We start from the raw sequence: 21,910 nt of genomic DNA, 5'->3' as shown, positions 1-21,910 counted from the left end.
GCCAAGATGAGCTGCCGGTCAGACCAGCTGTAGTTACAACATATTTAACAGGTTTCCAAAAAAGGATCACATGTACACATCATGTGAGACATAAGGCCATCAAAACTGAAAACCTCAAAAGAAAAGGCGTCCGATTATTTACTGAAGTCACTGCAACAGTCTTCATAAACAGCTATGATCAGTCATCACATTTACATCACATCACGCATCTAATTCATCATTTTGTGAATTAAAATTATTTGGCATTACAGTCATTAAAGTTTCTCAAATGTAGTTCTTTCTTTCTTTCTTTCTTTCTTTCTTTCTTTTTTTCTTTCTTTCTTTCTTTCTTTCTTTCTTTCTTTCTTTCTTTCTTTCTTTCTTTCTTTCTTTCTTTCTTTCTTTCTTTCTTTCTTTCTTTCTTTCTTTTTCAGGGGTTTACAAACACAATGAACCAATTTAAACTAGTCTGATTTATAGTAAAAGGCTGAACAGTTTGTCCAGCAGGGGGCAGACGATCTTCAATAGCAGCTATGGCTGCCATTTGTCGGGGAACAAGACGAAGCAGGAAGTGACGGGACGGTCTTGTTTTCATTAGCTGCCGCACGCAGCGCCTAAGCTGCGACAATGCGCATCGAAAAATGTTATTTCTGCTCGGGACCGGTCTATCCCGGGCATGGCGTGATGTTTGTACGGAACGACTGCAAGGTAAAGTACAATTTCTTTGCTTGAATATCAGTGTACATTTACCCGAAGCTGGTGTTTGGACTGTCAGTGGTTGTCCGTTAGCTGGGTGGCTACTCCTAGCTTGGATCTCTCACGTGGGACCCACACAGCGATCAGAATCTGACAAACCATCAATAACAATTTGGTTAACAATTCTCGGGACATGACGTTGAACTATATGACGTAAAGGGTCTTCGTAAATGTGAGACCGAGCTTTCATTTGTAACAAACCATGAAAATTAAGTCGTTGGAGGGTCCTTAAACTGGGCCTCGTTTTCTTTTCTTTTTTAAATATACTTATTATGGAGTTAGTGCGCCCCCTGGTGTTAGGATGTGGGAACAGGCGCGTGTGTAAATATAAACACCTTCGTCGTAAGACTGATTATTGAAAGTGCGTCGATGTTGTTTTAAAACGTGACATTGATTTTGTGGAAGAAAATATCCTTAACATTCTACTTAAACTTTGTGAAATAAGCTTTACAGTTATGATTCTCTATGGTTATTCGCCATTTCTAACCATGTGTTCATGTATAAATACAGAAAATTGGTATAGTACAAGGTTTGTACAATTTTAGTTAAACTTGCTAAACGGTAAACACCTGCCTAAAGAATATTAATAATTCTGCATTTCCTGGAAGACAAATAAAGATGTTGAAGAATCATCCTTTACTTGACTTTTCAGCTAATGCAGCATTTAGTCAGATTTCAGACTGCAGCAGAGCTGATGTGGCATGGTGGCCGCTGCATTCTGGTCTTTTCTAAGAGCTGCTTTTTATACAACGGATTTCTTATTTTGTGCTTTCTTACACTGATTCTTATTTGACTCAGTCTGAACTAATCTGATGATATGATTTTATTCCCATTATGTAGACATTCAGATTCTGCAAATCAAAATGTCACAAGAACTTCAAGAAGAAGCGAAACCCTAGAAAAACCAGATGGACCAAAGCATTCAGAAAGGCATCTGGAAAGGAGTTGACGGTGGTACGCTGCTCTTCTGCTGTATTCTGTGTTCTCAGAAAGAATTAATTCAGTGTCCATTCCTTAACCACCACGTGTACTCTCTTTCAGGACAACGCTTTAGAGTTTGAGAAGCGCAGAAATATTCCCGTTAAATATAAGAGGGAGCTCTGGGACAAGACAGGTAATGTATAGATTCATGTCTCGAAATCATACGGTGTATAAAAAACGTCGGATTGTGTTCCGAGCAGCTTGTTTATTTGTTGCCGTTTTGCTGTTTCTGCAGTCGAGGCAATGAAAAGGGTGGAGGAAATCAAACAGAAACGACAGGCAAGATATATCATGAACAGGTAAGAAGCTTATATTTGTGAGTCTAAATGCATTTATTTCTTTTCTTCTGTCCCTTACACCCGCCGACTTCAGGTTTCACAGATTTTTGTAAGAAACGGTACATTTTATTTCCGTGGTTTTGAGGAAAAAAGAACCGCAAAAACCTGTTTGCTTTGCTTTAAGTGTGTTTGATTTGTCTGCGCTGCATAGGTTAAAGAAGGGCAAACAGTTGGAGAAAGAAGAGGCCATCAGCGAAGTGAAGAAGAATATTCACCTCATCAAAGCGCCGCACGCAGGTAAAGCATCGGTTTGTCAAATTGCAGGCAAAGATCCTATAATTTGGCGACACTTTCAGTTTGAACAAGACTGTAGAATTTTATTTGTCAAACAATACTGATCGTGCTCACGTGAGAAACTTCAAAATGAATTTGATTTCATGCTTTTTTTCCCCTCCTCTCTTGTCCATTAAACATTGTTATAAATTTTTTTATATGTATACAGCTAGAGGTGAGTTTTTACAGTATATAGATGGAAATTCTAAAGGATTTTTTTCTTTTTCTTTTTTAGGAAAAGCCAAACAGATGGAAGACAAAATGGTGCAGCGGTTACAAGAAGACGTGGAAATGGGGGAGGACGATTGATCTCAAGGCTTTTGTTTTTTTTGGTCAAACTCGACGACAAGTTGGCCTCATATTATGTGTTTTATTTTGAGTTTAAATTTCCGAATGACAGAAAAGACACAGTTAAAAAGACTGCACTTGCCCTCCCTCTGTCCCAAATGCTCTCACATTGTGTGGTTGGTCGTGACCGGCTGTGAAGAATTTACTCATCTTATGACCTGGCGAAATGTGTTGGAGTAAAAAGAGAAAATGCTCAAAGGTTACCAGTAATAAAACAGACCTCTTTTGAAAAATTCATCCTGTTTATTTGGAGTTTTTTTTTTTTTTTTTTTAAAGTATAAGAAACTGTTATTTTGTTAATAAATTCCTCAGCTTCAGTGGATATTGTGTTGGTACTGAGAATATTTTCATTCGTTGCACCAACATACAGGCGTATGCCATATATGCGTGTGTCCATGATTTCATTCATCTGCACCTACAAAATTGGAGATTTAGAAAAAGGCTACTTCATTAAACAGCAGTTATCTTGTGTTCTGTACACAAGTGTTGTGTTTTATGGGTACAAAGACAACTGAATGAATAAGCAGATGCATTCAGTCTGCACTTATACCCTCTGCCGCTGTTGTCTGAGCCAGTAGGAAAAAAAAAACCCCTAACCCTTTGAAAAAAACAAAGTACCTTTAATCCTGCTAGATGAGAGATTCATTCTACAGATTTATCTTCACCCATTTATATTCTACAGAGTTAGGTAAATGTTTATATTGTGCTGAGGAAATTTGTTGTCCATAGAAAACGTATTATTCTCCATTACAGCATGTCAAAGTAATCTTTTAGAAACATGAAAAATCGTGTTAAACTCGTGCAGAAAATTGATTTTTGTAGTGATGCACATTGAAAGCATAAATGTATAAGTATGGATATTTAGAATACGTTATGAAACTTGAATTTGCACAACTTAGAAAATGCGTATTGTTGCGCAGTTTTTGACGTGAAGGTCCAGCAATTGTTGGCACAGGGAACGTAGCTGAGAGAAATCTGTGGACTCGGCGTTTCTCCGATCTGCGTCTCTGGCATCGACTCGGCGGCCTGCTGCTGCTGCTCAGGCAGCCTGATGCTGAACCGACAGGCTGCTACTGCCACCCGCTTCGTCTCCACCACCTTCAACCTCTCATCTTCCAGAACGGACCCGAGTTGGTCGTGCGGATACACCCTTGCTTTAGTGAACAAGTCGAAGCTTCACTGCAGCAATGTCCGGGGAAGCTGAGGGGACGAGGACCTCGGAGGAACAGAAGGTAAACGGAGACGATGAACTACAACAACTACATTTAACAAGAGCGACGGTTAGCTAGCACTGCTAGCACATCGAATGTGGAAGATGCCAACTAGCAGCGAGCTCTAAGCTAGTTAGCTAGTAGCTAACCTTGCTTGATTTTCCTCATCGATGTCATCAAGCGAGTTTGCTTCCAATATTGATTTGTGAATAATAATTAAAAAATGACTGTTTTGAGGGCAAAAACTCTTCTGCTATAAGCACTCCTTTGTAGGCTGTCTGTTAATGATTAGTGCTGCAGCTAGCCATGCTAACTTCAACGATGAGATCACTGCTTGAGCAAACAGTAGTTGGAGTTTACCTCATGGCGGTGCCTGCATATCAATAATACAATCAGTAAATATACTAGCTGTTGTTTGTAGAAATTTAAGATAACAGCTGTCAAATAAACTCCTTAAGAAACTAGTTCTGCATCCCTCAAGTTATCTGATAGGAGATTTTGTCATCTATACGCACTGTTTTCTCCCAACAGGAAATGGAGGACAATTTAGTCAGCCCAGAAAAAGCAGAGGAGGCCAAACTGAAAGCCAGGTATCCAGCCCTTGGAGCCAAGCCAGGGGGCTCGGACTTCCTCAGGAAACGGCTTCAGAAAGGGGTTTGTTTCTGACCTAAACTTATCCATTATTATTTTTTTTTCAAATGACCAGCCTTGCAACAGTCTCACTTTATGTCCTCTTCGTTGTTTAGCAAAAGTATTTTGACTCCGGTGACTACAACATGGCCAAGGCAAAAATGAAGAACAAACAGTTGCCATCAGCCCCAACGGAGAAGACTGAGATCACAGGCGATCACATTCCAACTCCTCAGGACCTGCCTCAGAGAAAGACTTCAATCGTGGCCAGCAAACTGGCCGGTTGATGCTTTTACGTTTAGCGTTCTTCTACCATTCCATCACCCTCCTTACACATACCTGCTGTTTACGTTGTTTTTTTTTTTTGCCTTTGTATGTATTCACTAAGAACAAGTTATGTACTAAGTCCAATACTGGAGTATAGTTGGCAACTCTCAGAAGCTGAATTTTCAGATAAATCCAAAAAGTAGTTGTAGGAAATGTTTTTTTCAAGAGCTCTTAAAAGAAGGTTTTCATGCTTATTGATTTCTGCACTTGGTATCGCACTCATAAACATGAATTCCATTGTGTTTTCATACAAAGTTTCCACCTTTAAGGATACGTGCCCCCTTACAAACAGTTGAACGGCTTGTGCAGAGGTTCTGTTTTCATCAATGCAAAGGAATCTGGTTCTTCTGTGTTGATAGTGTAGAGATATACTTAGGTTTATCGATGAATAATTTAAAGGTATCCCTAACTCTTGGAAAGCTTTGTACGTTCATCTGCTCATATGGAGGCATGTCTTTTTGAACAGTGGAAAATCAAGTCATTTACTTTTTCTTTGGTTTTCTGAACTAATGTGCCGTTCTAACTCCATGCTTTCAAAGTTCTAAAGACTAGACGAGACACGCTTTGTAGCAGTTGTGTTAAATTCATGTTATTAACATTGGTTTGCGATGACTTGCTGCTGGTCTCCCACCGCACCCTGACCTCTAAAATGGCCTTAAAAGTAATGAACCGTTGTTCCTCCTGAGCAATATTTGCTCCCTCTGTGAGAATCTTGGGTTGTGAATCTTGCCTGAAATGTCTCTCTCTGTCTGACTGGAATCACTTGGAATTTTATGGGAGGAAACTCCCCAAACATGTCTGAAGTGTGCATGTGCATTTACGTGGCAGACACACTGTGCCATTTGTTTTGTAAATAAAATAGTTTTGCATAATTACATTCAAAGGTGTTCTTGTTACTTTTCAAACTGGCTTATTTCTATATATATGATATGATTAGAATACCTGCTATCCCCTGCAACCAAATGTAGTGTGGTGGTGTTTTTAGAATTAGCTACGTATGAGTCCATTATAATCTGCACATACTGTCAAGTTTTTACTTTTTATGCCTATCTAACAGGATAGGTGTTCTAGATACACAAGCCTCCATTGAAACATTGAATATCTGTATATCATGAGGGGTGATTTTGAGTATATGAAAACTTTGACTACTCTGAATGCAAGAGTAACTATTCTAAAGGGTAAATGAGCAAATATAGTCATCTGCTTAGGTCTGTTTGTCTGGGAACTGTGATATGCAACTACATACATGATGATGTATATAAAACTTGATAGTGTTTGATAGTCTCAACATTAAGGCATGAGTGTGCAATCCATTCCAAGTTTTGATAAGAGCAAAAAGTGTTGACAAAGAAACCTTGAGCCATTCAAAGGGGGGTCTGATGATGCCAATGGCAAACGAGGTGGAGGGGGAGATCGTACTTGTACCACATGCCTGTACCAGTTCACCCACTGCACCGGTGCAGTGACTCCAGCATTGATGCAGAAGAAAAAGAAGAAGATCCTGGGTGCGCCAGACAGCCAGAGTGACACAACCATAAGGCATTTAACATTTTCTTTCAGGAAAATATTAATTCAAACGTCACAAAAGTGTGCACCGGTGTTGACCTGGTCTGTTAGATTGTGCAGGTGGGGTCATGAAACTCACACAGCTCACACATTTCAAACACAGCTTCTGACTTCTCACAGCAACAAAAGCACGGGTGTAATAAAAAAGGAAGGTTCCTGTTATTGCCCATAAATTTTGACAAGGAAGCAGCATGCACAGCATCCCCAAATGACCTGAAATCCACTGACCAGCCTTATGACCAAAGCCAATTTTTAGGGGGCCAAATAACATGTCCCAAAATAGATGTTATGCGCGGTTCTCGATACGAATTCAAGGCGACCTTAGCCAGTCAATATCAGCTGATGCCAGGCTAATAAATTATCATCAAAAAAAGGGTGAGCTCCCCAGCCCAGCTTTGGAAAATGTGGTAATTCTACAGTTCATATGATATGTTTTTCTCACCATTTACAAGTGATCAAAACTGTTTGATTTTATGTAACCAGTTCAAATGAAGTCCATCATAAATGAATTAACGTTAATTCACAGTTGCTTCATATACTGCTCGATATGCAAGCAAATTAGTTGGATTTTTCTCTTGTAAAGTTTATACAAATATGGCAGAGCACTGTTAGAAGTCAGCATTTCCTTGAAAGGCCAATTAATTTAACAAAAGGAAAAAGGAAATTATAGACAGTGCGGTGTGGCCAGAGTGGTACTGGGTGTGGTTTTCCTCCCCTATATTGATGATATACAAGCTCTTTGATAGTTTGCTCCCAACAGACTCGCCATTATCAGATGTTAGCTACATTTAAAAAATCCCTAGTGGGCAAAACTAACAGCGCCATTTTCGTGGCGTTAAAACGGTCGTTTTGATGTAAGTTCAGCAACGGTGGAGGGTAAATACTGGCACCAGTGGTTTTCCACACACACCCCATGGCAACTTTGATGAAGACGAATTTGAGTGTTTTGACCGCTGGGTGGCACGCTTAGCCCACGAGAGCGGGACGTGTCAGGGCACGCGCAGCAGACTGGCAACTGTGGAAGCAGCTGAATCCTTCTGTTGGCTGAGCGCAGCGGGTTCAGAGGGGGAGACCAGAAAAGTTCACGGTTTCCTTCTGTGGGAGTCAGTAACATGTTTCACCCTCGTTTCTACGGGAAGAAAACGTTTCTGAAGCCTCACTGAACACGTTGAAAAACATGGCAGCCTCTGAACTTTACTCCAAGGTAGGCATACTGGATTAAGTTGGTGTCGGATACCGAAGTACTCAACGGTTTTTATCTACCTAGCTAGTGCTAGTCAGTTAATTTGTCGTTAGGTAAATAACAGCTATTTCTGTCAAGATTGGTGATTAATTGGCAGTTTTAAGTGACTATTGAACAAGTTTCGAGTCTTAACAATCCCAATTTATTACTTTTCTGTAAACCTGTCACATAATCTACCCCATATCCATCCCCATTATACGCATGACTGCTGTCTGATGACTTCAGGTTATCCACGCTGTCCATTTGATAAGGCTCCTGTAACTGCTGTCATTGTGCAAAGGACTGCTTCTGTAAGAGCAGTGGTTGAACTTCTCAGACCTGGTTCCCCCTCTTTCCAGCATGCCCGTGTCTGGCTCCCAGATGCAGCCGAAGTGTGGAAGTCAGCAGAGCTTATCAGAGATTACACTCCAGGTGACCTGACGCTGTCCCTGCAGCTGGATGATGGCACGGTGAGGCAGTCAAATCCCACATACTTCTCATAAACATCGTCACACCCAGGGAGATGCAGGCAGTGAGATGGAAATGGGTGTGTGACGTTCTGCACACATTTCTCAACAAGAACGCTGTAACAGAGACACATAAATTTCCTTGTTATAAAGGATTGTTGATGACAGCTGTGCTGTTGGATACATCTGCATTCATTCTCAGGAAGGGCAGACACCATGTGTCCATGATTCCAGCTTTTCTGAACCCCTGAAGTTTATCTGCTGGCTTCAGAGTAAATGACTTATGAGTAATAAGATGGCATGCTTGAAAAGTTTTTGTTCAGCACTCCTGCTACCTGCAGCTATCATGTCGAGTTTGGGCATGCACGTCAGGTATGGAAATGAGGCCAAAGTATTATCTGGAGTGAAAAAGAACAGGCCAAGCACAGTGGTTTCTTGTTTGCCTTCACTCTAAGGTCCAACTGATGCTTCTATGTAGGTATTTAACCACCCATTTTTTTCATACATATTGCTTTTTCATTTGTCTGTTATTGGTATTCCTCATAGGTTTTGCAGCACAAAGACAGTGCACACTAAAAGCTACCTTTGTGCATCTTTTTCAGAGCGTGGAACACAAGATCGACCCCCGAACCAATAACCTGCCACCGCTAAGAAACCCCAATATCCTGGTAGGGGAAAACGACCTGACAGCTCTCAGCTACCTTCATGAGCCAGCAGTGCTGCACAACCTGAAAGTGCGCTTCATCGACTCCAAGTTGATTTACACATACTGTGGTAATTAACTTCATCTGCCTTGACTCGCATTATCACTGACACTGTAGACTTTGGAGCCTTACTCACTGTATGTGCTGACATAATCTGCAGTGCATTAAGCAGATTATTGTGATGCACGCTGCTTTTAAAGGAACACAACACTACACACCGCGCCTGTTATCACTGAGATGCTCCGACTTCATAGCAACGTATTTGTTTTAACTGAACATAACGCTGTTAAAAAGCAGTATTCGTGTACTGGTATTAGAGTCATTATCAGTGCTAAATCAAAACAAAGCTTTTGGACTGGCTGAATCCGTTGTTCCTGACAAGTGTTAGTCACGTGTGCCCGACCTGTTTGGGGCCAATCACTAAGGGTCCCAGTAACTTTATGACAGTAGCTTCAGGCAGACCAACAGCTCCGTTGCTCTGTTGTTTGGTCAGACAGGACATTGTGCAGACGTGAGGATGGTTTGGTTTTATGGTGTTTCCATAGCTCGCTCTTTTTTTTCTCTTTTTTTTTTAATTGTCTGAACATTAGTTTACTCTTGTGGGATCTTTTTTCAGTTTTGGACAAAAACGTAGTTTTTCTTTCTGTTGCAAGTCAGTGTAGCAGAAATGGTGGAAATCATTCAGTTTTTCAGACTTCCTTGAGTGAACAAGTAAAACCATCAGAATTAAAAAAGAATCTGAACCGGCGTTTCCTTAATATGAAAAATAAGAGTGGTGGGTTTTTGAGTCCTGTGAGTGGACAGCAATTAATTTGGAATAATCTGTGTGTTAGTTTGAATCAAAGGCAGGTAACTGCGATGCCTAACTTAAAAATTTCCTCCTTGTGAACTTCAGGAATTGTCCTGGTTGCCATTAATCCTTATGAGAACCTGCCAATCTATGAACCTGACATCATTAATGCCTACAGTGGGCAGAACATGGGGGATATGGACCCACACATCTTCGCAGTTGCTGAGGAAGCTTACAAACAAATGGCCAGGTTTTGACCCACTTAAACAAATTTGATTTCTCTTAACACTGACCCCAAAGACATTTGTGTTTGACATGTATATTTTTACACTTTCATGCAGAGATCACAGAAATCAGTCCATCATTGTAAGTGGTGAGTCTGGGGCTGGCAAAACAGTTTCTGCTAAGTATGCGATGCGCTACTTTGCCACGGTCAGCTGCTCCTCTGGGGAGACTAATGTGGAGGAGCGAGTTCTTGCATCCAGTCCCATCATGGAGGTAACGTTCAACACTGCGGGAAAACAGAACAGAATTCTAAGTTGATGAAAGTCACAGAGACCGCTTCTGTCTGTATCTGATTCAGGCTTTTGGGAATGCAAAGACGACACGGAATGACAACAGCAGCCGCTTTGGGAAGTACATTGAAATTGGGTTTGACAAGCAGTACTCTATAGTTGGTGCTCACATGAGAACCTATTTACTGGAAAAGTCTAGAGTTGTGTTTCAGGTAAATGTCATTTTTATTGATTTCACATGCACGCATTGTTTGGATTTACAGTTTAAAGTGCAACATGTTGGGATTTTTAAAGCGATTGTCGTCTAAGTTACACGTGTAATTCCTTTTCCTGTAAGTAATTTTTGCCGGCTTTGATTTAAACAGTTTAAGCCTGATTTCAACACTTTGAATGAAATATTTCCCGAATGTCTTTGCAGTCCTGGTTGCCATTTGACATGGTTTGCTCTGCTTCTAGGCTCACGGAGAAAGGAACTACCACGTGTTCTACCAGCTGTGCGCCTCTTCACATTTACCAGAGTTCAAAGCCTTCAAGTTAGGTCTGTGAGTATGGAAAATAACTGTTTAGCTTTTAGCATAATTTGCGAGTGACTGATTTTAATAGTTTCTGTTGCATTTGTAACAGTTTGCTCATATTAATATAACATTCTGTATGGTTACTGTTTGAAGGTTGTGCAGAGGACTTCCACTGCACTAACCAGGGTCAGAATCCGGCCATAGATGGAGTGGATGATGCCAAAGAGATGAGCAGCACCAGGAGGGCTTTCTCACTCTTAGGTGAGTAGATATGCTGTATGCACATATGATATCGAAATATAAATGTTCTATTTTGGGGCTTATCTGAGCCAAACTATTGATTAATATGTATTGCTTTGTTTACATTGTAGGAATTGGCGAAAGTGATCAAATGGAAATCTACCAAATTCTCTCAGCTATTCTCCATCTTAGCAATGTGGAGGTGAAAGATCAGTCGGCAGACAGATGCAGCATCTTGGTAAACACTTATTTCAGCTGGATGCAGTGATAGAGTGTTTTGAAGTGTTTTGTTTGCCTCTCGTTGTTTCATGTAAAAATTCCTCTGACAGTTGTATCGAGGATATCTTGGTCTCTGTCCTGGTGAGATCATCATTGTTCATTTATTTCCAGCCAGATAATGCCCACCTGATGGTTTTCTGTGAGCTGATGGGGGTGCCTTGTGAAGAAATGTCCCACTGGTTATGTCACAGGAAACTCAAGACGACCACAGAGACCTTTGTTAAGCCCGTCTCCAAAATGAACGCGGTCCATGGCAGAGATGCCCTCGCCAAACACATTTACGCCAGACTCTTCAGTTGGATTGTGGGCAGTATTAACATCGCCTTAAAATCCGCTGTGAAGCAACACTCATTCATTGGTGTGCTTGACATTTACGGGTATGTTTTCATAACTGCATTTATGGGCCACAGATCAGCCAGATGCGGTTTGTTGTTCTAAACGTGTTTTTTTCCTTCAGGTTTGAAACATTTGATGTGAACAGCTTTGAACAGTTTTGCATTAATTATGCCAATGAGAAGCTTCAGCAACAGTTCAACCTGGTAGGAATCTTTCTCTCCTCAGCCTGCGCATATATTATCAACACACGCAGTACTTCTAAATAACTGTTCACTACAGCATGTGTTCAAACTGGAGCAAGAGGAGTACATGAAAGAGGAGATCCCCTGGACATTGATCGACTTCTATGACAATCAGCCCTGCATTAATCTCATTGAGGCCAAGCTGGGCATCCTTGACCTTCTGGACGAGGAGTGCAAGGTAAAATGGCACCACTAACGTTTTTTTTCTTGCTTAAAGTCTGTCCACAACTCTCTGGACACTCCACCCCACCACGCGTGGAGGCTATGAGTAATGCCATGACTAAGTGATGTGTCAGCTTTTCCTCTTTCCGTAGATGCCCAAAGGCTCTGACGACACGTGGGCTCAGAAGCTGTACAACACCCTCCTGAAGCAGAATACTCACTTTGATAAACCCAGGTTATCAAATAGAGCTTTCATTATCCACCACTTTGCTGACAAGGTAAAACCACGAGTCCGTAGCTCATGCTGAGCTGGTTTTGCAGCGTAGTGGTTAGCGCAGCCCGCAGCAGAAAGCCTTGTTGTGTTTGCATCTGTATGGGTTTTTCTCCAGGGGTAGTGAAGACTGTGTTGAATGCAACCGTACTAATCAGTCTTTCTCAGTCTTTGAAGGACCTTTGCTCTCTCAGTCAAAGAACACTGTGTGACCTGCTCCTTTGTGCCTAGGTGGAGTACCAGTGTGCTGGCTTCCTGGAGAAAAATAAGGACACGGTGAATCAGGAGCAGATAAACGTGCTGAAAAAGAGCAAGGTGAAATGATGGGCTTGCAGTCTCAGCATAGTCTCACTCATTTTTTTAAGGCATTTCTTAATAAGTAAGTCGTAGTGGGAGGTCACAGTACGGCGTTGAGTAGAATCTGATGTCAGAGCTTCAGAATACCAAGAGCAAATGACTGGTGATTAAATTTAGTGTTTTAGGTTTGTGGACACACACCCTTGAATTGTTCAGACACAACTATTGGAGGAAATACTCCCACCCTTCAGTTTTAGATTGAAAACACTGCCATCTGCTGTTCAGTGACAACATTTCTTTTTCTTTTGTTACCGTCATTAAACGGTTCAGTTTGACTTGCTGCTTAAGCTGTTTGAGGATGATGACAAGGCTAACAAACCTACCGGCATCGCCGGAAGAGCTGGGCCGACTCAGAAGGATAATAAAAAGACTGTTGGACTGCAGGTGAGAGCATAACAATGACGCTACACGACATTTTATGGTGTGGAGTGGACAGCGGAAAAGATACAGTCCTGAAAACAATAGTTAGTTGAATTGCTGTCTTTCCTCCGTGGGTCAGTATGAAGTGAGTTTTAGTTGCCTTTAAAGGATTATATGATGGCATGTCAATAAAATGCTTGAGACCTGAATCTTTACATGTATTTTTTTAGATAGACACATTTACTTAGCGTGATTTATCGTTGTGTTTTAAATCAGTTTCGACAATCTCTGCATTTGCTGATGGACACGCTGAACGCTACGACCCCGCACTACGTACGCTGCATCAAACCAAATGACCATAAAGCGTCGTTCCTGTGAGGACTTATTTACTTCTCTGTGTAATACAATCGCATTCAAGCGCAGTTGAAAGACTTGTATGGTCGTTTTTGTCACGTGTGTTTTTTTTTTTTCTGTATTAAGCTTGGACCCTGTGAGGGCTGTGCAGCAGCTTCGAGCATGTGGGGTCCTCGAAACGATCCGGATCTCAGCAGCAGGCTTCCCATCGAGGTAGTATCAGCAACACATCTGGTATAGAGCGCAGGGCAGCTGTATACATAGTTATATGTCATAAACCCCTAGACGTTGTCAATATAACTTGTCTTATATTGATTTTTATTATGAACGCTATAGATGGACCTATCAGGAATTCTTTAGTCGTTACCGTGTCCTCATGAAGCAAAAGGATGCGCTGCCTGATAGAAAACAGACCTGCAAAAACCTCCTGGAAAAACTCATTAAGGTATGTGTGAATTGAACCATTCCCATGTCAGTGATGAAATAAAAGTAGCTTTTACTGAAATTGTGCCACTTTGTTTTGAAATGTGTTCCCAGGACCAGGAGAAGTACCAATTTGGCAAAAACAAGATCTTCTTCAGGGCTGGCCAGGTGGCTTACTTGGAGAAGCTCCGTTCTGACAAACTGCGTTTGGCTTGCGTCAGCATCCAGAAGACCATCCGCTGCTGGCTGGCCCGCAAAAAGTATCTGAGGCTCAGAGAGTCCGCTGTCACCATTCAGAAATATGTTCGCGGTCACCAGGCACGCAGGTGAGTGGACATGGTAAACACCAGCGTGGTAAAGGCATTTAGAAGCACCAGAAATACCAGAAGCATTTTCTTTAATGTGGTTTTTGTTTTTCTGTCAGTTACGTCAAGTTTCTGCGGCAAACCAAGGCAGCTCTTGTTATCCAGCGCAACGTGCGAATGTGGGCGAGAAGGAGACACTACCTGCGGCAGCGCTCCGCCGCTGTCACTATTCAGTGTATCTGGAGGGCCCACATGGCGAGAGAGCAATACTATAAGGTAGTGACAAAAATATGTATATAATCCCACAACCAGATCTCATTTACATAACGGTCGTTACAATGTTTTTACGCACTGCTGTGGAGAAGAATGGGGAAATGAGAGACACAAACAGAGCCATGCCGCCTGTTTTCACAGCTGATGTTTGAGCAAAAGGCAGTGGTCCTTCAGAGGTGGGTGAGAGGCTGGCTTGCCAGGCAGCATTACAGACGCACCCTGGTGGCCATCATCCTGCTGCAGAGCTGTGTGCGTCGCATGATGGCCAAGAAAGAATTAAAGAAGCTGAAAGTGGAGGCACGTTCTGTGGAGCACTTCAAGAAGCTCAACATTGGCATGGAGAACAAGATTATGCAGTTGCAGATGAAGATCAACGAGCAGGTGAGTATGGATGTCTGGTTTTGGCCTGCTGTTTACTCTTGTAATGTAGCATGAGAATGAGAAACATTGGGTCATTGGGAGTTGTCATATCACATGCAAAGCATGTGTCTGTACCCCCCCCTCCCCGCAGCATAAAGAAAACAGAGAGCTCACTGAGAGGCTGATTGTTCTGGAGAGGACCCACACCACTGAGAGAGACAGACAGAGCAGAGAGATAGAAACCCTACGTAGATCGGAGCAGGAAGCCAAAGCCAAAGCAGCGAGAGTTCCCTCGCTACTGGAACAGCTATCCTTCCTTCAGCACGAGCTGGAAACCTCCCACAGAGAGAAAGAAGAGCTGGAGGAGCAGACAAAGATCTACAAGGAGCAGACACAGCAGGTAGGCTTCTTCCATCGTCATCCAAGAGCCTGGCCAGGCGTGATTAATTGGTCAAATGACTAGAAACATATTATTAATATTCTCTTATCAGGTGGTGGAAGAGCTTAATATGAAGAACAACTTATTGATGAGCAACATAGATGACCTGAGCAAGGAAATCCTCACACAAACTCAGCAGCTCACAGGTATTTGAGCGATTCATCCCAAATCTTCACAGATCTCCAGTAATGCCTGCATGTAGAGCAAATCAGTTAGTAATAAGACTGTACTTTTCTGACTCAGAGATTAAAACCAACTCAGAGAACACCAAACAGCTGGAGAGGGACTTAAATGAAGAACGCTCCCGCTACCAAAGTCTGCTGAGTGAACATCTACATCTAGAGGAACGGCACAGGGATCTGAAGGAGGAGATGAGTCTCAGCAACGTGAGAAACTTGATTTTGTCTTTACCTCCTCTTTGCATAGCAACATGGGTTAATGCAATGGATCTGATAACATGCAGAAAGATCCCATCACAAACCAGAAATACTTTTCTTTTACACGGTCATGATTGGCTTCCTGAAACCAGTTCTGAGGAGATTTTGAATTACCAGGATACTGATGTGTAAAGTTTCTGCAGTAAAACATCCAAAAACTGACCTTTCATCTGAATAGTAATGCCATCAGTTTCCTTTCCAGGGTTAATTCACAACAATAATTCAATTTCACACAATTTTTGTTTTTGCGAGCAGCACAAAAGAGACTACAGTACCCCTTAAATTTTATTATACAGTCTCGAGTCACATTGTCATAGTTGAATTAATCTCGAATGTTTTTCTGTCTTCACTAGAATTCTAACAAATCTAGTCTCAAGAGGACGGACTCCAACTACAGCAGTAACTCATCGGAGTTTTCTCAGAGCTTGGACTCCACTGAGAGTGACAACAGCTCCATACAAACAGAGGTAATGTGTGAAATACTCGCCATTAGTTGACGCACAGGTTTAATGAATTTGTCAGCCCACTCATAGGGAAAGGATCATTTCTTCCTTGAAAAAAACAGCGTGGAGGATTTTTATTCTTTTTTTCTGTTCGTCTTCATGTTTCTCATCCCATTAGCGCCGCATTCTAGTTAAACTCTGTGAAGATTCATTAACCATTAAGCTTGTTGTATTCTGTTAGAATGAGACCGAAGCGACAGTGGACCTGCCAGTCCTTCTCAAGCTCCAGAGAAGAGTGAAGGACCTGGAGCAGGAAAAGCGGTCGCTATGGCAGCAGCTGGATAAAAGAGAGGAAGCACAACAACAAAAGGCAAAAGTAGGAAGTGCATTATTTCCTACTGGAGAAAAACAACTGGGTTTTTGTTTTGCATTCAGCTTTTAGTTGTTATACGTTTGATGTCCACATTGAATGCATCTTTTTTCTGAAAAAGGAGGTGGAGGAGCAGCAAAGTGTTGGCAGAACAGAGCTGGATCTGGAAACGCTGAAGGTGTGACTTGGGAGTATTCACATTTGACAATCATTACGACTTAAACAGTGTACTATAAACTGTCTTTGTATTGGCATGTAAAAAAAAAAAGAAGAGCAACCAAACAAATATTTGAAGATGTTTGAGTCTAAATGTTTTATTGCAGCGACAAGAGCTGGAGTCTGAGAACAAGAAATTGAAGCAGGATCTAAATGAGCTGCGAAAGTCTTTGACCAGTGACAGTGGCGATTTAGCGCCTCCCGTTCCTGGTTCTTTGCCCTACAACATACTACTGGACCAGCTGAATTCTTCCAGCGAGGAACTGGAGATGCGAAAAGAGGAGGTGCTGCTCCTCCGGTCGCATATGGTTCGCCAAGAAGCTCTGAAACATAGGGTGAGAATGAAAGTTCTTTGCGGTCTTTGACAGAACAGTCATCTGACCTCGTTAGAAAATCTAACGATGCAAAGCTAAATGCTAATATAGACATTTCAACTTGAATCACAGGACTCTTTACTTGGTGAATCTGTGAAGTTAGATCTCAGTGAAATCCCCTCATACCAAGATGTTGACAGGTAAGACCATTTCTGCATGCATTCATTATTCTCCCCAAAAATAAAAGGCCAAAGAAGGCATTAAAATGCAACATTCTGCACTTCTTCAGCCCTCTTATGTTGTCTCATAATGAGAGTTTTTTATTAATTAAATGATTCATTTCTCCAGTTCATGCTGTGTGTGTGTGTCCCAGTAAGAGTTTTTTGGTGTAGATTCCAGATGACACAGATCACAGTAATCCTTTAGAAGCCAACTGGGCTGTTTTTTCTTGTAAATAAAGGCAGCAAATTTACACTTAGAGCATGTTCCCAGGATGTGGAGGCTATGCATGCCACTGTATTGCATTATATCCTCTTTTAACAATGCAGCCTCCATTGTTTCAGCTCAGCAGTTAAAAGTTGAACGTTTAACCCTGTAAACTATTGAGCCGAATGTTTTATATTCACTTTCTCACGCCTCCCCTCAGGACCGCTGACATTCATACACTGAATGAGGATGGAGAGCTGTGGCTGGCTTATGAAGGATTGAAAGAGACCAACAGGTAATGAGGTGATAATCTGTACTTGGTGCATTCAAACGCGTTCACGCTCTATGGAAACGATTGCTTTCCCTTCGTCCTGCAGGCTTTTGGAATGCCAGATGCAGAAGCAGGAGCGCCACCACAATGAGAGGAACAGGAAGCTGGTTGAGGAGGTGAATAAGTTGAGGTATGAAAAGGAGCAGCAGCAAAAGCTGTTGGCTCAGAGCCTCCTCTTGCCTGAGAATGCCCGAGTTGAAGCAAGCCTGAAGCATGAGATCACACGGCTCACCAATGAGAACCTGGTAAGACTGCTCACTGTTTGCTTAGACCCTCAGATGTTTATTAAAACAAAAGGTTAGATACATCTGTCTGCCATATATTGGAATAGAGCTTTATTTAACGTCATAAAGTAAAATAAAAACTACTAACTATTCAATTTCTCTTGCCCTGGCATTGATCTTTTTTGCTCCTGTGATTTCAGGAACGAATGGAGCAACAGGAAAAACAAGACAAAACCATACGGAAGTTAAAAAAACAGCTTAAATTCTACATGAAAAGAGTTGAAGATTTTGAAGGTAATATGGTGGAACTGTGTTTTTACGTAAAATCACTTATATTTTCAAGATTACACGGGCCGTGCATTAATCCTGTCATTGCTCAAATTTTCGTTGCTGTGTTTAGCGACTGCAAATAATGCCTCTATGATGAGTGCCCCCGTCAGAACAGTGAATATCACCCGCAAGGAGAAGGAGTACCAGGGCATGCTGGAGTACAGGGAGAGTGACTCGAGCCGCTTGCTTAAGAATCTGGTCATAGGTGAGCCACATTTGTGTTGCTTATTGACTGTTTTTTCCTTCTCCCCACGTGAGGAGTAAATGGATAAAGGTCACAGTTGTTAAGCATTTTGCCACACATTGTTGTAATCTCAGATCTGAAGCCCCGTGGTGTGGCAGTCAGCTTCACTCCAGGGCTTCCAGCCTACGTCATCTTCATGTGCCTGCGGTATGCAGACAACGTGAACGACGACAAGCGAGTCAGCACTCTGCTCAATTCTACCATCAGCTGCATCAAAGGCGTCATAAAGGTGCAGTGTTTGACCTTGATCTGTGCAAATGAAAAGAGTGACGCGTTCATTTTTTTTTTAATGAAGTTTTACACTGCTTCTGCAGAGGAAAGACGATTTCGAAGTGGTGTCGTTCTGGCTGGCCAACACATGCAGGTTAATGAACTGTTTAAAGCAGTACAGTGGAGATGAGGTGAGCTTGAGCAGGTTTTGATACCAACAGCTCGAAATGTCCCTTAATTAACCCCGGAGGCATATTAAACTCCTTTGTTTTGTAGGTCTTCCTGACTCACAACACTGCAAAGCAGAATGAGCAAGTCCTGACTAATTTCGAACTGTCGGAGTACCATCAGCTTTTTGGTGATCTGGCCATCCAAATTTACCGTCAGCTCATCAAATGCGTGGAGAACACCCTGCAGCCCCTTATAGGTGAGAGGACTTAATCTCACTGTACATAGTAACTAGCGTCACATTCTTTGTAAGTTTAAGGTCTTTGTCAATTGTGGGACTTGTGTTTAGTGGCAAGCATGCTGGAGAACGAGACGATACAGGGAGTTTTAGGCTCCAAACCATCAGGCCTGAGGAAGAGAAGCACCAGCTTCCCTGAGGAGGCTGTTACCTTGGAGGTCCTCCTGCAGCGTCTCAGCTACTTCCACACCACCATGAGTCAGCATGGAGTGGACTCGGAGCTCATCAAACAGGTGGTCAAGCAGCAGTTTTATATCATCTCTGCGGTCACACTCAACCACCTGCTGCTGCGGAAGGAGATGTGCTCATGGAGCAAAGGCCTGCAGATCAGGTACCACAGCAGAATGTTGGTGATGTCGATATTGTACCTTTATCTTTGCCTTTACCTACGAGAAGCCGAGAATAAGAAGGACAGTTTGCAGTCCCTCGCAGAGAGACAGACAACCAATACACGTGCTTACTCATACCCATGGCCAATTTAGGATAATTAGCGTGATCATAGTTTATAATTACATGTCTGGAAGTCAGACTCCTACAAAGACCTCTACTGTTTCAAACTAATTCACTGTATATTGCATAATTCCTGCATTTTTTTTAAGCAAGAGTTCCCCGTGAAGTTTTCCCTTTCAAACAGAAGTTTGATTGATCACATACTCTGTATGATGAATCCTCTTTTTCCAACATTTAGTTTGAAACCAGTTTATATGTCTAAACTGAGTGAAATAATAGATAACGTCAGCATTTGTTGTAGTTATTTTAGGAATGATTGTGTTTCCTTAAAAATTCTTTCTCACTTCATTGATATTTTGGAAAATCTGGGAAACTGAACTCATTTTTTATTTTATTTTTTTAATCAAAACCTGCGTTTACCAATTTATTAACACGGATTATGTTTTCAATGCATAAAAGTTGCTGAAAATGCATCTCTAACATTCACTCTTTTCCACTGTGGTCACACAGAACTGAGGTGGATTCACCATGTCTGTGTCTGGGTTTAATCTGGATTGTTTCTCCATTTCCTGTCTGGCCTCAGGTACAACGTTTGGCAGCTGGAGGAGTGGCTGACTGAGAGGGATCTGGCAGACTGTGGTGCAAAGGAAACTCTGGAGCCTCTCGTACAGGCCGCACAGCTTCTACAGATCAAGAAGAATACTGAAGCAGATGCCCGAGCAATCTGCAACATGTGCTCTGCCCTCACCACAGCACAGGTCCAGTATCAGTAAAGGCCCAACAGTCTAAATCGTTTCACACAATATTTCCCCAGCGCTCTGATAATCGTTTGTTTTTCCTGGCAGATTGTTAAAGTGTTGACCTTGTACACCCCAGTGATCGAGTTTGAAGAGCGAGTGTCACCAACGTTCATCACAACTATTAAAGTGAGTAAAAAAAATTTGTGCAGTTTACTTTCAAGCTTTATATGAAGTTCGAATATTTATGAATGTCTCGGTTTTACCTTCGCAGAACCTTTTGAGAGACCGCGTTGAGTCGTCCACCCTCATGATGGACGCCAAGAAGATCTTCTCCGTCTCTGTCCCCTTCACACCATCCTCCATTGCTCTGGAGACACTTCAGATCCCCGCCAGCCTTAATCTGGGTTTCCTGACACGCGTCTAGATCAGATCTGACGCAAATCCTGTGTAGCGGAGGGGGAAGAAAACACACTTTTTCACCAAAGTTTGATCCAAAAGGAATATTTTCCTGATCAGATTGTACAGCAAGACTAGGTTATTTATATTTATATGTATGTGCAATACCAAAGAGTAAGAAAAGAAAAACAAGTGTTAAAAGTCATCTTTTTCACCCATCTCTGGCAACTCTGTTGTTGCTGTTGATTTCGTGTATACATTGGGAGACTCCAAGACTGATAATGCCTAAACTCAGGCAAGGAAATGTGATATTTCACATATTAAGGGATGTGTCTGATTTTTGGGATGTCAAACATTCTCCAAACTATGAATCGGGGTGTTTCTCTGAACAGATCTTAAATTGGTAATTATGAGCTGTGCTATGATATTTGTCAATTTCATATGAATGTTAAAAATGTCTTAAAACTCAGTTTTATACCTGTAACCATATCTATTTCTATAACTACAACATGAAAATTCAAAAGTATTTATTTGGGCAAAAGGTGGAGGACGAAAAAGATTTTTGGTTTTAGACTTTTACTGCTTTCCTGTAAAATGGTTTAATTGGCTGCAGCGCTGCAGCTGAAGTTAAGAAGGATCTGCACGTCATTGTAAGCTTTAGTTACACGGAGCTGACAAACATGAATGAGTTTTTCCTTTGAGAGTATCTCATCATTTACAAATGGACTTTTACTGAACCAGCGTGCAAGAGCCTAACATGTTAAAAGGCCTACAAATTCATCAATGATTAATATGCAGCCTTAAAATTCCTTGTGCCCACAGGGATTGTGTTGAAGTGTTTCCATGTAAAGGCCTTTCAGACAAACTTCCATATCCCTTGTTCTTATCAGTATTCCAAGTGCACTAACATTTGGGGGTCAAGTTGGTTTTTAGTCTTTTGAGCGTACAATTTTAGGTGTGAAATGCGCACATATGGAGTTAGCCGAAGTTTGCATCCGGCTTCTTATGTGGCATATATCCTTGTAAAACGAGCACACCCACGCTGTCAATTGTGGTCATGAGACAGGAGGGCGGAGACAGTCAAAGTCTCAGCAGGTGCGCGACAAGTCGAGCGATTAGTAACGAGAAAAGCCTGGAACATGACTACTTCCTGATTCAGAATAAAAGCTTTAATGTTTTCACTCGCTCTTTTGTTCGTCATATGTTCATTCAATCTTTGGCTGTGTTTTTCTCGGTGTGTCACATTCGAGTTCATATCTGGGGTTAATACTCAACACCACTGATTTTTAG

At 41.8% G+C, this 21,910-nt stretch overlaps 3 protein-coding genes across 3 annotated transcripts; all 3 read left to right on the top strand.

Annotated features, from left to right (window-relative positions):
• The first annotated feature begins 551 nt into the window (after positions 1-551).
• On the top strand, positions 552-2,997 carry rsl24d1 (ribosomal L24 domain containing 1). The gene is made up of 6 exons (XM_072386025.1): positions 552-687; positions 1,576-1,689; positions 1,777-1,849; positions 1,952-2,015; positions 2,206-2,291; positions 2,563-2,997. Exons 1-6 carry the CDS (start codon positions 607-609, stop codon positions 2,634-2,636), a joined length of 492 nt encoding a protein of 163 aa, XP_072242126.1. The 5' UTR covers positions 552-606; the 3' UTR covers positions 2,637-2,997.
• Positions 2,998-3,741: 744 nt separating this feature from the next.
• arpp19b (cAMP-regulated phosphoprotein 19b) lies at positions 3,742-5,718 on the top strand. The gene is made up of 3 exons (XM_072386024.1): positions 3,742-3,907; positions 4,418-4,540; positions 4,633-5,718. The coding sequence occupies exons 1-3, from the start codon at positions 3,863-3,865 to the stop codon at positions 4,801-4,803; spliced, it is 339 nt and encodes a 112-aa protein (XP_072242125.1). The 5' UTR covers positions 3,742-3,862; the 3' UTR covers positions 4,804-5,718.
• A 1,706-nt stretch (positions 5,719-7,424) lies between these two features.
• Positions 7,425-21,806, top strand: LOC140307238 (unconventional myosin-Va-like). The gene is made up of 40 exons (XM_072386023.1): positions 7,425-7,613; positions 7,991-8,101; positions 8,701-8,872; positions 9,698-9,842; positions 9,934-10,090; positions 10,176-10,319; positions 10,564-10,645; positions 10,776-10,883; positions 10,994-11,100; positions 11,253-11,518; positions 11,599-11,680; positions 11,757-11,897; positions 12,034-12,159; positions 12,384-12,467; positions 12,780-12,893; positions 13,146-13,243; positions 13,350-13,436; positions 13,560-13,668; positions 13,761-13,972; positions 14,071-14,227; positions 14,366-14,605; positions 14,736-14,984; positions 15,076-15,169; positions 15,267-15,409; positions 15,814-15,927; positions 16,145-16,279; positions 16,395-16,451; positions 16,597-16,824; positions 16,936-17,003; positions 17,450-17,524; positions 17,607-17,805; positions 17,985-18,078; positions 18,185-18,319; positions 18,433-18,587; positions 18,673-18,759; positions 18,845-18,995; positions 19,086-19,365; positions 20,068-20,242; positions 20,330-20,410; positions 20,496-21,806. The coding sequence occupies exons 1-40, from the start codon at positions 7,587-7,589 to the stop codon at positions 20,646-20,648; spliced, it is 5,442 nt and encodes a 1,813-aa protein (XP_072242124.1). The 5' UTR covers positions 7,425-7,586; the 3' UTR covers positions 20,649-21,806.
• The last annotated feature ends 104 nt before the right edge of the window (positions 21,807-21,910 follow it).

This window comes from Leuresthes tenuis, unplaced genomic scaffold (assembly GCF_036924035.1).
Source record: "Leuresthes tenuis unplaced genomic scaffold, fLeuTen1.0.hap1 SCAF_5, whole genome shotgun sequence".
Lineage (NCBI taxonomy): Eukaryota > Metazoa > Chordata > Actinopteri > Atheriniformes > Atherinopsidae > Leuresthes > Leuresthes tenuis.
Note: the sequence above shows the minus strand (reverse complement) of the source record. Positions and strands in the feature narration are given on the sequence as shown.